Below are 12,363 nucleotides of genomic sequence, written 5' to 3'. Positions count from 1 at the left end.
CAGCCTCACAGCTCCAGCGACCCGGTTTCAATTCTGGGTACTGCCTGTGTGGAGTTTGCAAGTTCTCCCTGTGTCTGCGTCGGTTTCCTCCGGGTGCTCCGGTTTCCTCCCACATGCCAAAGACTTGCAGGTTGATAGGTTAATTGGATGTTATAAATTGCCCCTAGTATAGGTATGTGGCAGGGAAATATAGGGACAGGTGGGGATGTGGTAGGAATATGGAATTAGTATAGGATTAGTATAAATGGGTGGTTGATGGTCGGCACAGACTCGGTGGGCCGAAGGGCCCGTTTCAGTGCTGTATCTCTTTAAAAAAAAAAATAAGTAGAGCCCTACTAAATACACGGTCAAATTTTACAAATTTCACAGTAACATTTTAAGCATTGTGAATTTCACAATTTCACATATTTAAATCGTGTTGCAACAAACCATGAAAATGATCTATTTAAAACAAGAAAAAAGACAAGGGAGGTTTCTGGTTTCAAATGTTATTTATTGTATACTCAAAAACTATTTTAAAAAGCTGACGATAAACAGGTCACATTCTTGCCTCACTGAATTCAGTGGTTGAATGTGATTATGGGGCACTCTGCAACGGTCTCTCTCTGCATTCCCTGTCTTTGCACTGTGAACACTTGCCTGTGTTTAAATACAGCTCTCTCTGCGTCCAGAGTTTGCTGGAATTGAAAGACAGCGCCCTGCTAGCCTTGCCAGGTGGGGAATTCTGCATTCCAGAGTGTTCCAAAACTGCAGCACAGGCAAAGTACAATCTGCTTCTTTTGCAATGCTTTTATAAACAGGAATCTTCAGCCTACAGTTCTTGTCAAAGCCAGAAATCACATCAAGCAGGTTTAAATCCACCACCAACAGGCACGTTTCTGCGGGGTCAAAGATATGCACAGCTTTCAGGAATGCCACAGAAGGTTGTTGAAATCTCTGCACTGCTTTTTCTTCACCGCTTGACTCTTCCCCCATAGCAGTAATATTGTTTGAGCTTCTTTGCCAAGCAAGAAAACACCTGTGATTAAATCAGTCATGTAGCATTCTTGGCAACAAACTGAACCTCCTCATTAAGCTAAGTATTGTTTAGAATGGTTACAATGTCTGTTATAACCTATGTTTTCGGCGTCAGTGTGAGCTCTTATGAAGCAATGTCTGAGAATTCCAATGTGTAATTACAGGCTCTGGAGGAAGGGCAATGTGTTGTTCCCCTATTTCAGCCATATTTGCAACATGTTGCCTGTATCAAAGCTTGCGGCTACGAAGGCAGTGTTTGAAGCTCTTTTCAATATAGCTGACCAGTTTGCTGACTGTACCAAACACGCTTTTCCACAGTTCACTGACAAGAGAAATAACATGTGCATCACATGTAATATGGACAGCATTAGGCATTACATCTTGGAGCACAAATTTGAACGATTTTATCATGTTGCATTGTCACTAATGAAAACAGACACTGTTGAAATCTGCACCATATTTTGAAATGGCTTTGATTATTGCTTGGGAAACTGTGGTATAATTAACAGCTTCTAAGTGGATGCAGTCGCGAACATTGTTGTTAGCTTTCCTGACTGTACATCTTTGGCGTTACCAGGCATAAATTCAAAGAAAACATGCAGCACATTGTTGCCTTGCTCATCAGTAGATTCATCACACATAATGGCACAAGACTCACATGCATTAATCTCAGACTTCATCTACTTGTAATGTGTAGCATAAACCTTCAGTAGTCCTGTCGTAGTTTATTTGCATGGAGCAATCAACCACCATTTTGCCCATTACGTTGAATGAATACCCACAGCTTTGGGTAATCAAGTTTTTCCCAAAGATATGTTGCAGCTTGCAAAAGCATCCACAAGTTCCATTGTATCGAACTGATGACTTCCTGAGCTCGCTGCCGAATTTTTAAAAAAGATGCAATTGTTGCTTGTTGTTTTGCATGTTCATTTTCCAGCAGTGCACCGGAAGCCCTCCCTCACCTACCAATAAGCAAGTCGTGCCTTGTGCCAATCACTAAATTGAGAGATGTTTGCAACATTCCCAGCAGTGAGGTGAGCCTTGTGTCAATGAATAAAACGTACAAAGTTCACAAAATGGCTGATTTGACGGAGGACCCGAGATTTCACGGTCTGTGGCGCATTTTTCACAGCTGTGAATTTGATCGGGCCCTACTCACAAGAGACTGTCAGGTAAAGCTGAAGCTCATGGAATTGAAGACAAATTATTGATCTGTCAGGAAATTGGCTAGGCAGCAGGGAATAAAGAGTAGGGATAATGGGCAGGTAATTTAATTGGGAGGATGTGACAAGTGGTGTCTCACAGGGATCTGTGTTGGCATCTCAACTATTCACCATATTTATTAACAAATTAGATGATGGGATAGAGCTCAAAATTGCTGATGACATAAGATAGGTGGCATGGTAAGCCGCGTAGATAGAAGCATGAAATGACAGAGATATTAATAAATTAAGTGAATGGGCAAGACTGTGGCAAATGGAATTCAATGTAGACAAGTGTGAGGTCATCCATGTTGAACAGAAGAGAATAGATCAGAGTCTTCTTTCTTCTTTTGGGCCTCCTTATCTCGAGAGACAATGGATACACGCCTGGAGGTGGTCAGTGGTTTGTGAAGCAGCGCCTGGAGTGGCTATAAAGGCCAATTCTGGAGTGACAGGCTCTTCCACAGGTGCTGCAGAGAAATTTGTTTGTTGGGGCTGTTGCACAGTTGGCTCTCCCCTTGCGCCTCTGTCTTTTTTCCTGCCAACTACTAAGTCTCTTCGACTCGCCACAATTTAGCCCTGTCTTTAGACAAGTGTGAGGTCATCCATGTTGAACAGAAGAGAATAGATCAGAGTACTTTCTCAATAATGAACATCATGGGGCAGGATGTCAGAAATGCTCCATCCATCAATATTGGCGACCACGCTCTGGAAGTGGTTCAAGAGTTCACCTACCTAGGCTCAACTATCACCAGTAACCTGTCTCTAGATGCAGAAATCAACAAGCGCATGGGTAAGGCTTCCACTGCTATGTTCAGACTGGCCAAGAGAGTGTGGGAAAATGGCGCACTGACACGGAACACAAAAGTCCGAGTGTATCAGGCCTGTGTCCTCAGTACCTTGCTCTACGGCAGCGAGGCCTGGACAACGTATGCCAGCCAAGAGCGACGTCTCAATTCATTCCATCTTCGCTGCCTTCGGAGAATACTTGGCATCAGGTGGCAGGACTATATCTCCAACACAGAAGTCCTTGAAGCGGCCAACATCCCCAGCTTATACACACTACTGAGTCAGCGGCGCTTGAGATGGCTTGGCCATGTGAGCCGCATGGAAGATGGCAGGATCCCCAAAGACACATTGTACAGCGAGCTCGCCACTGGTATCAGACCCACCGGCCGTCCATGTCTCCGTTATAAAGACGTCTGCAAACGCGACATGAAATCGTGTGACATTGATCACAAGTCGTGGGAGTCAGTTGCCAGCATTCGCCAGAGCTGGCGGGCAGCCATAAAGACAGGGCTAAATTGTGGCGAGTCGAAGAGACTTAGTAGTTGGCAGGAAAAAAGACAGAGGCGCAAGGGGAGAGCCAACTGTGCAACAGCCCCAACAAACAAATTTCTCTGCAGCACCTGTGGAAGAGCCTGTCACTCCAGAATTGGCCTTTATAGCCACTCCAGGCGCTGCTTCACAAACCACTGACCACCTCCAGGCGCGTATCCATTGTCTCTCGAGATAAGGAGGCCCAAAGAACTTTCTCAATAGTGAAAAGCTAGAAGCAGTGGAAGTTCAAACAGACTTCGGGGCAATGCTCCCGCTAAGCCATGTAGTAGCCGAAAGGGAGGTATTGCACAGGAATCACTCAGAAATAATGTGTGCATGCGGCTGTGCAAATAAATATAAAGGAACCATAAACTGAAACAAAATGGGTGTGTAAAACAACTGAATTCTAAAGGGAACATTGCTTAGCTGCTATTTATATACGGATCATTACTCAAAAAGGCTAATGGAATGCAGACTTTCATATCTAGAGGCTTAGAAAACAAGGGTGCAGAAGTCATGCTACAGCTATACAAAGCCCTCGTTAGATCACACCAGGAGTACTACGTCCCATTCTGGGCACCACACGTTAGGAAAAATATATTGGCCTTGGAGAGAGTGCAACTTAGATTCACTGGAATGATATCTGAAGTCTAAGAGTTGAATCATGAGGAGAGATTACACAAACAAGGGCTCAGAAAATCGCAGCTTTTGCATTGGAAAAGCATTGATTTCATGGAACACGACTGAGGCCTTTAAAATAATGAAGTGTTTAGACCCTGTCCACATGACTAGTTTATTTGTGTTCAAAAGGCAGGGAGGATTTGAAAGCCTCAGTATATTAGGAAAGAACAAACTGAGATTATGCAATGAAGTACTTTTCACAGAATCATCTGCATCTGGACTAAATTGCTAGACATGTAGTGAGTATGGATTTGCTGTAAGACTTCAAGGGAGAGCTAGCTGAGATCCTGCAAGTAGAAGGCAGAGTTAGAGGTTACTTGGCTTAATGGGGGCTAGTGATATCATCTACTTTAGTCACCTGCAGCTTTACTGGCTTTCTTCAGAGATTGGAAAGAAACTTACAAGAGATTTTTCCTAAACAGGCCAAGGTTTTTTTTTCTGCAGGTTTCTGTCTCTCCCAGCAAATTACATGATTAAGAGGGCTGGTGATCGATAGTGGGAATAGCTGGCACCATGTCAGGATGTGGTAAGCTTGATGAGTCAGCTGTTTATTTTCTTTTGTTGTACATTTATAAGTCATAATTTGCTATAATCGTTAACGTGATTCACTTATTTTTGGTAAAATAAAGCAGCTCGACAACCTATATTTGACCTTGTCTCATTAAAATGTTCATTAGCCTGCCTTTCAAAAGCTGAAGAAGCACACATGAAGGTACTGGCAAGATTACGGTATCCAGTTCATAAGGGGCTTTTTTTGTTACGACTTTTCAGTTACACTATGCAATGACTAGATATTAAGCAGTAAAAATAAACTCCTGATTGTGAGGAATATAAGATATGCTTACAGAAGAGATCCAGTGATGCTGAACCTTAAGGAATATCTAGTGCAGAATCAATCTGTAATGCTCTTGTTAGTAGTTGGTGTAGTTGTACTAACCCAATGATGAAAGCAGAAGTTGTTAAATTCTTGTACCATACATCGAATTTTCATTTACCATTACATGGGGCTGAAAATTTTACCAGCCCTATGGCAACGGCCTGGTAACATGGTGGGGGAAGGTGTTGAGAGGGCAACCAACAGCTTCCCAACGCCATAACACATTACCAATGGCAGGAACCTCACCAGCTGCCCACCAGGTGGCCAATCAAGCTACTTAAGTGCCCAATTAAGGGACACTTCCTGCCCCCACTAACATTCCTGACTGTGTGAAGAGACCACCAAGTAAATTCTGGAGGCCTTCCAGCAGGTTTCCAGGGTGGGGCCTCCTTCATCGTGCTCCATGGCCAGTCTCCCTGGGGGAAATAGCCACCCCCACAGTTAAGGCACTGCCACTGGAATATGTCACTCCTTCCCACATGATTCCTGGGGCCTTTGCTCAACAAAACTTACCCGTCTTCAAGGGCACCTTGGCATTGAGGCACTCTTTCGTCATGGTGCAGCCTCAGCAGTAGCCAACTGCAACTGTGGCACTGCCAAGGCTGCTGAGCTGGCGGTCCTCTGATTGGGCCGGCAGCTCTGGGAAACGGGCCACCATCCTCTGTTGTCCGGCAGTCCCGGTGGCGGTCTCTGAATTGGCTGTCGCTGGTAAGATGCCGTCCCCGGGTCCTGCATTTGGACCCAGCGGTGGAACTTCTCAACTTAAGAAAATTCAGCACATAGCTTGTGTAGCACACTTCCTAAATGTTATTAATTATTTGACAACTTTGTTCCTCAACCTTAGCTATTCGATATTAGACCTATCAAGTGCACCCTTGCTAGCACTGGGTACCCCCATCCCAACATCTGCAAGATATGCATTGCCCCTATAAGACACAAAACTAATTGGTCTTCCCAGAATCTGAGGAATGGTCATCAAGAAGCAAGGAAGAAAAATGGGCTTCACAATATTAGAGATTGGGCACCTAACTAGTCCCTCAAACAAAACCTTATTTGCATCTGTGACCTGAGCCAAAAAATACTTCTTGTGGATGAACCCATCGCAACAAGATTAGATGCACCATTTGCTGCTGGAAGAACTATTGATTGAACAAACTGTGTCCCTGCTCAGGACATACACTGATCTCTTTTTCAGTTAGATTCTGGGTCAGTTGGGAACCTGCAATCCAATCATATTACCATGGAGTTGTAATCCAGCAGGAATTCTGTGGTTTCAGGACTAGAGGGGAGGGGAATAAAGGAAAATTGGGTGAAAAAGAGATTAGTTCAGAATTAAGATTTCCAAATTGAGGTCCATGAGAAGGTATCAGACACCGGGGATGTTAGTGGTAAACTTTGTGCAAATTCATATAAATTATTCTTTTGAGAACACAAAAAGAACTTGATGAATTTGGAAACTTTCAATCAAAACTACATAACGAAGACTTTACATGTGGTATAAATATGAAAATATGCTGGATGCTGAGGAGGAACTGTTAGTTAATGATGCAAAATCTTAAACTGAACTACTCCAGTTGATGACAGGATCTTACAAGAATCTAACTTTGTAATTGCATGTAAACTTCCCAAAGAGAATAGGTGACAAATTGTTGAAAACATAAGCTATATACTTGCCTTTGTGAAGTCAATGTTCAGTCCAGGGACCAATGCAAGAGTGCCATTCATAGAAGCTTGGGCAGGAATTACCCCAAAAGTAGGCAAACAGGAAAATTCTTCATTTCTCTCAAAAAGAAATTTCAAGTGATTTGGATCCTTTGTTGTCATGCCAATTCCAAGAGCATAGAGAATGGGCTGCAGATTGGTGTACGTATATTCAGTCACAGGCATTTTTTTACCCACAGCTTCAGCCTGTAATCAAAAAACAGATGAAACCAAAGATGATCACTTTTTTTTTTAAAAAGATGAATTTTAAGTCATTCTGGAAGTGAGGACAGATGCAGTCTCAAAGCAGTCCCTTACAAAATAGTTAATTGAGTTTTTATTCTCTAAGTTAAATCCAAGAGCAGCTCATTAATGAGTATCCAGATCAGATTAATACCTGCTCATGTGGTACAAAAAACTATTTATGCCATGCCTTGAGCACAGAAAATGTTAATGCTTCAGAAATGCAAGGGAATAAATGGGACGCCAAATGAAAGGAAGAGATACTTGCAGGGGTGACCTGTTGGTCACAGGTGGGTCATTGAAATAAGAAGGGAGATGGGGCCTCAGAATGGAAATTTTTAACACTTTTTTTTTTTAATTTATTCACTCCCAAGGTATGGGCATCACTGACAAGGCAAGCATTTATTGCCCATCCCTAATTGCCCTCAAGAAGGTGATGCTGAACCGCGTTCTTGAAATACTGGAGTTCATGTATGCAGGTACTCCCGCAACGCTGTTAGGGAGGGAGTCCCAGGATTTTGACCCAGCATCAATGAAGGAATGGCGTGAGACTGGTAGAGGAACTTGGAGATAGCGGTGTTTCCATGCACCTGCTGCCCTTGTCCTTCTAGGTGGTAGAGGTTGCCAGTTTGGCAGAAGCTATTGTACAACCCTTGGCAAGTTGCTGCAGTGAACCTTGTAGATGCTAGACACTGCTGCCACGTTGTGCTTTTGGTGCAGAAAGTGAATGTTTAAGATAGTGGATGGGTTGTCAATCAAGTAGGCTGCTTTATCCTGAATGATGTCAAGCTTCTTAACTGTTATTGGAACTGTATTCATCTAGGCACGTGGAGAATATTCCATCACACAGCTGATTAGTCCCCTGTAGGTGGTGGAAAAGGCTTTGAGGAGTCAGGTGAGTCACTCATTGAAGATTACTCAGCTTCTGACCTGCTCTTGCAATATTTATGTGGTTGGCCCAGTTAAGTTTTGGTAAATGGTGAAGCCCCAGAATGTTGATGGTGGATATTTAAAAATGATAATGCCAATGAATGTCATGGGGAGGTGGTTGGACTCCCTCTTATTGGAGATGGTCATTGCCCGTCAGTTGTGCAGCACTTACCGTAAGCCCGGACGTTGGTCAGGTCTTGCTGCATGCGGGCGCAGACTGCTTCATATCTGAGGAATTGCGAATGGAACTGAACACCATGCAATCACGAGCGTATATCCCCACCTCTGACCTTATGATTGAGGAATTCGAGAGCATGGGACGTAGATGGTCAAAGGGAATGGTATGCACAAGAGGTACACAAGAATGGTAACTGGGAAGGAAGGGTTGTAGAGTTGAATTCTGGTACACTTGGATGCTAGGGAGGTATTTAAACAGAAAGGATGAAAGTTTCCAAATTTTGAGATGCTGGGCTACCGAGAACAGAGAGGAGAGAAGGGCCTGAGAGGAGTGGGGAGAAAAATAGAGATGAAAAGAATGAGCTCATGTCTGGAGCAGCAACTAAAATGAGATACTGGTGCTGGAATCATTATGCATGAAAAGAAAACATATTCCCTCAACAGCAGTCAAAAGGTACAACTAGATAAACCAAATGGATTATATATCAATCCTCAGAAAAGTGCTTGGGGACAAATTTGCACAAAAAATGCAGAGATCATATTTGAGGATAAGTATACAATATGCAAAGTGCATTCTTCCTTTAGAATATCAAAACAATAAATAACTGAAAAAGCTACTTTATATGGTACTAATTATATTGGTGCATTGTATTACCAGATTGACACCTACTGGATTGATGCCTGAAGTGCTAGCTCGTGTTGTGCCACTGGTAGGGTTTGCTGAGACTCCTCGTTCAGCATCGAGTTTGTTCAGTACCTCATAAAGACTGCTAACGGATTCTGTAATAAAAGTAAAAGAGGGCAGTCTTGAATTCACGGTAACCAGTCCATTAAAATTCACCATTAACAATATATAACCATACTTATAAGTTCTAAAACCTATTGGAACTATTTGTGTTTCTACTTGCGGGGAAACCAAAATTGGGGCCCATAAATATAAGACAGTCACCAATAAATCCAACAGGGAACTTGGGTGAAACTTCGTTACCCAAAGACATGTGAGAGAAAGGAATACAAGGATATGATGATAGGGTTAGATGAAGAGGTGTGGGAGGAAGCTCTTGTGGAACATAAATGCCAGCATAGACCAGTTGGGTGGAAGCACCTGATTCTGTGCTGTAAGTTCTATCAAATATTTTGATAAGACAGTACAGTTAGCGTTAGGCTATTTCTAACATTAGTATATGTCTTTTTCTAGATTTTTTTGTTGGGTAGCTTCTCAGTTCATTTATTATTGAATGCATAAGGTTACCAGAGTAAAGTAACACAACATTTCTGCTCTTAAATGCAAACGCACATCTTTTAACAGAACACGGCATGTTGAGAACATTGATTACACACTTAAAGTGAGTCCAAAGGGGCAACATTAGTAGATTTAGCATTAGAATGCATTAATAAGCTTAGAAGAAACACTGTTGTTGTGAGGGACCTGTTGAATGATGGGATACTTGACCATTATGCTGGGATTGTACAACTCAATACCTAATTGCAACTACAGCCTGTGTAAACATGCTGTCCTTGCTTCACTAATCAAAGAGACCAGGGCAAGACTGGAAACGAGACAGGCAACAATAAATCATGGGAACTAACTAACAGCTTCAAGGTTTGAGGAAGAGATAACAGGAAGACATCTGTGGGGCAATGCAATCTAGTTCATTGATCAAGTCATAAACCTGGTATGTGTCGGGGGTAGTGTGATCAATGAGTAATGACTATTGTAGCCTATGAATGTGTGCTGTAAACTCTATCACTAAGACGTCCTTTGGGTTACCAGAAGCTTCTCCCTTGCATATCCTTGAAATAAGTCTTTATTTGCTTTACTCCCATGGACTCGAGGGTGGTTAGATTTTCTCCACAACCCACTTATTTTAACTTGAGTCTGTCAGGAGAAAAGCAAAATCCATAAGTAATAAGGAGTCATGAAGTCTACAATGTACTTTATTTGTTTTTCAGAGTTCCATTGGTCTGGCCTACATGTGACTCCAGACTTGCAGCAATGTGGTTGACTCTTAAATGTCCTCTGAAATGGCCTAGCAAGCCACTCAGTTGGCCAATTAGGGACAGGCGACAAATGCTGGCTTTGCCAGCGGTACCCACATCCCATGAAAGAATAAAAAAAGGAATCCAAATTTGCAACCAAATAGGAGCTGCAGGTTGCTTATGTCTTAAAAGAATTAAAATTAATATAGGCCAAAGTGGAAGACTGGAACTGTCAAGGATAAATTTTTCGCCATCTTAATGCATCTTAAAAATATAAATTAAGTAGAATATAAATAATATTTTGAAGCACAGTTTCAAAGTTGGCTAGGGATGAGCAATAAATTCAACTTCCCTGTGTTGCCACACATCCAGAGAAGAATTTTTTTTTTTAAAGTTCAAAGAAGTTTAATGGGCAAAATGGTCACTACATGCTGATTGTTTGGCATCACACAAAAATTAAAGGAGTTATCTCTTTCCGAGTAGCATTTCTCTCTCACCAGCTATTGTATTCTAACAGCTGTCTGATGCTGACACAAACTCAAGATACACTACACCCAATTACTACAGCACTATTCATTAACAGTCAAGGTAACTATTGCTACCGCGTTTTTATACTTACCTACTGACTCCTTCCAGTCACCAAGAGAGAACTTGTGTCATTACTTAAATCAACAATATTCAACTGCGTTGACAACGTCACAAGAAACTGTCCCTATTTATTTCACTAGGTCAGCATAGGTCTCAAAATGATTTGATACATTTTCTGGTTTGCCATGAATGCACAGACCAAATGATTGAGCCCATATTGAGATTTAACTGCAAACACATTTCCTTTCTTACAATGCTCCAGACACAACTCAGTAACAGCCAAGTTATTAATTGGTATTATCAGGCAAACACCCCACCTGTCAAGTCTGAGGCACACATAATTTTGCCACGTGAACATTAAAACTTAAAAATTGCAAGTCTCCTGACTGGAAAGACATTTGCATTCTACTAGACAGTGGTGAAACAAAGGAAACCAGTCTTGCCAATACACAGAAGAGATCTGATCAAACCAGTTGGTCACGTGATCACCTGCTGGCCAATTAGGGTAGTTTCAAATAGGAAAAATAGAATTTGAACTCAGAAGGCTGTGCTCCTGGAACTGAAGCAGAACCCTCTCCTGTCTGCCTGTCTCCATCTCTTTCCCATGGAACTGAATCTTGTGAAGACACGTAAACTCAGAGAAAAAATCTCCTACGTGAACAAGGTTTACAAAGAATACTGGGCCCCAACAAAACGCAAGACCATATCTTTAATCAAGGACTACAGCAAGCTTGAGAAACAGTAACTAGATATTGCCTCAAACTGTTATACTTATCTTTTCGTCTGCTCTTTTCTGTCCCTATTTGCATGGGTATATGGCGTGTGCATGCTAGCATGGGCACGTTGTATATCCGTAGGCATTAACCATATAGCGTTTAAGGTTTAATAAATTTCATCTTTCTTCTTTAAAGCACAGAAAGCCTGTTTGTACTCATTTATTTGCCTTATAATTGGAAAGTTGCAAACAAGGATTCACAAAGGGAGAGCTCAAAACACTGTTTAGAATTAAACCCTGTTACAATAACCAGGTGAAGATAGTAACAGACCCCGAGGCACATTTCTCACCTGGTCGTAACAGTATTGTTGTAAAACCGTGTTTCATCAAAAATGACTTTCTTTATTAAGTGGAATCGAACCACAGGATATGTTTTAAAAAGACTGACAAAACGGTATTTTTAACTGGCCTAAAGAGCAGCTTGTAAAATGGCCGAACACTTACACGACTTCACCTTGCAAATTACAAAGCTATCAGAAAGCAGATGTGCTGTCCGGAAGTGAACCACCAGAAAAATCAGCTTAGACAAGTGTGAATGGCCCATTACCTAAACTACTCACAGATATTCAGACATAATCTACTTTTTCAGGTGGGTGCAAACCAATTACTTAAACTCATCACTTTAGATCAGGGACCTGGAATTAGGGTTTCCCAGCTTGCTGTAGCCATTTTGGTAACTGGTTAGATTGTGAATAGAGGTCATGTACTAGCAAGCTAACCCTTTGTGCTGGAAAGAGGCTTCTTCTCCACAGTGAGTCAGAATCGCAGACTAACCATGAGTGGGTAACAGCGAAAACAGAACTCGTGGTCCCCCTCTCTCCCCAGCCATTCTGCAAGCGTGAGCCCTGGTGTATATGACCAGCCAAAGACCG

General features: G+C 42.1%; 1 protein-coding gene across 2 annotated transcripts in view; it reads right to left on the bottom strand.

Annotated features, from left to right (window-relative positions):
- Positions 1-12,363, bottom strand: part of hsd17b4 (hydroxysteroid (17-beta) dehydrogenase 4) — a 220,068-nt gene that overhangs the window by 114,833 nt on the left and 92,872 nt on the right. Inside the window, exons 12-13 of one of the 2 annotated variants that reach the window (XM_068029896.1) lie at positions 8,804-8,928; positions 6,772-7,005 (exon numbers count right to left, since the gene is read on the bottom strand). In XM_068029896.1, the coding sequence (XP_067885997.1) occupies positions 6,772-7,005; positions 8,804-8,928 (359 nt within the window). The remainder of the gene's footprint in view (positions 1-6,771; positions 7,006-8,803; positions 8,929-12,363) is intronic. The other variant, XM_068029897.1, reaches the window with a different exon arrangement.

This window comes from Heterodontus francisci, chromosome 4 (genome assembly GCF_036365525.1).
Source record: "Heterodontus francisci isolate sHetFra1 chromosome 4, sHetFra1.hap1, whole genome shotgun sequence".
Taxonomy (NCBI): Eukaryota; Metazoa; Chordata; class Chondrichthyes; order Heterodontiformes; family Heterodontidae; genus Heterodontus; species Heterodontus francisci.
This window is presented reverse-complemented; position numbering and strand designations above follow the sequence as displayed.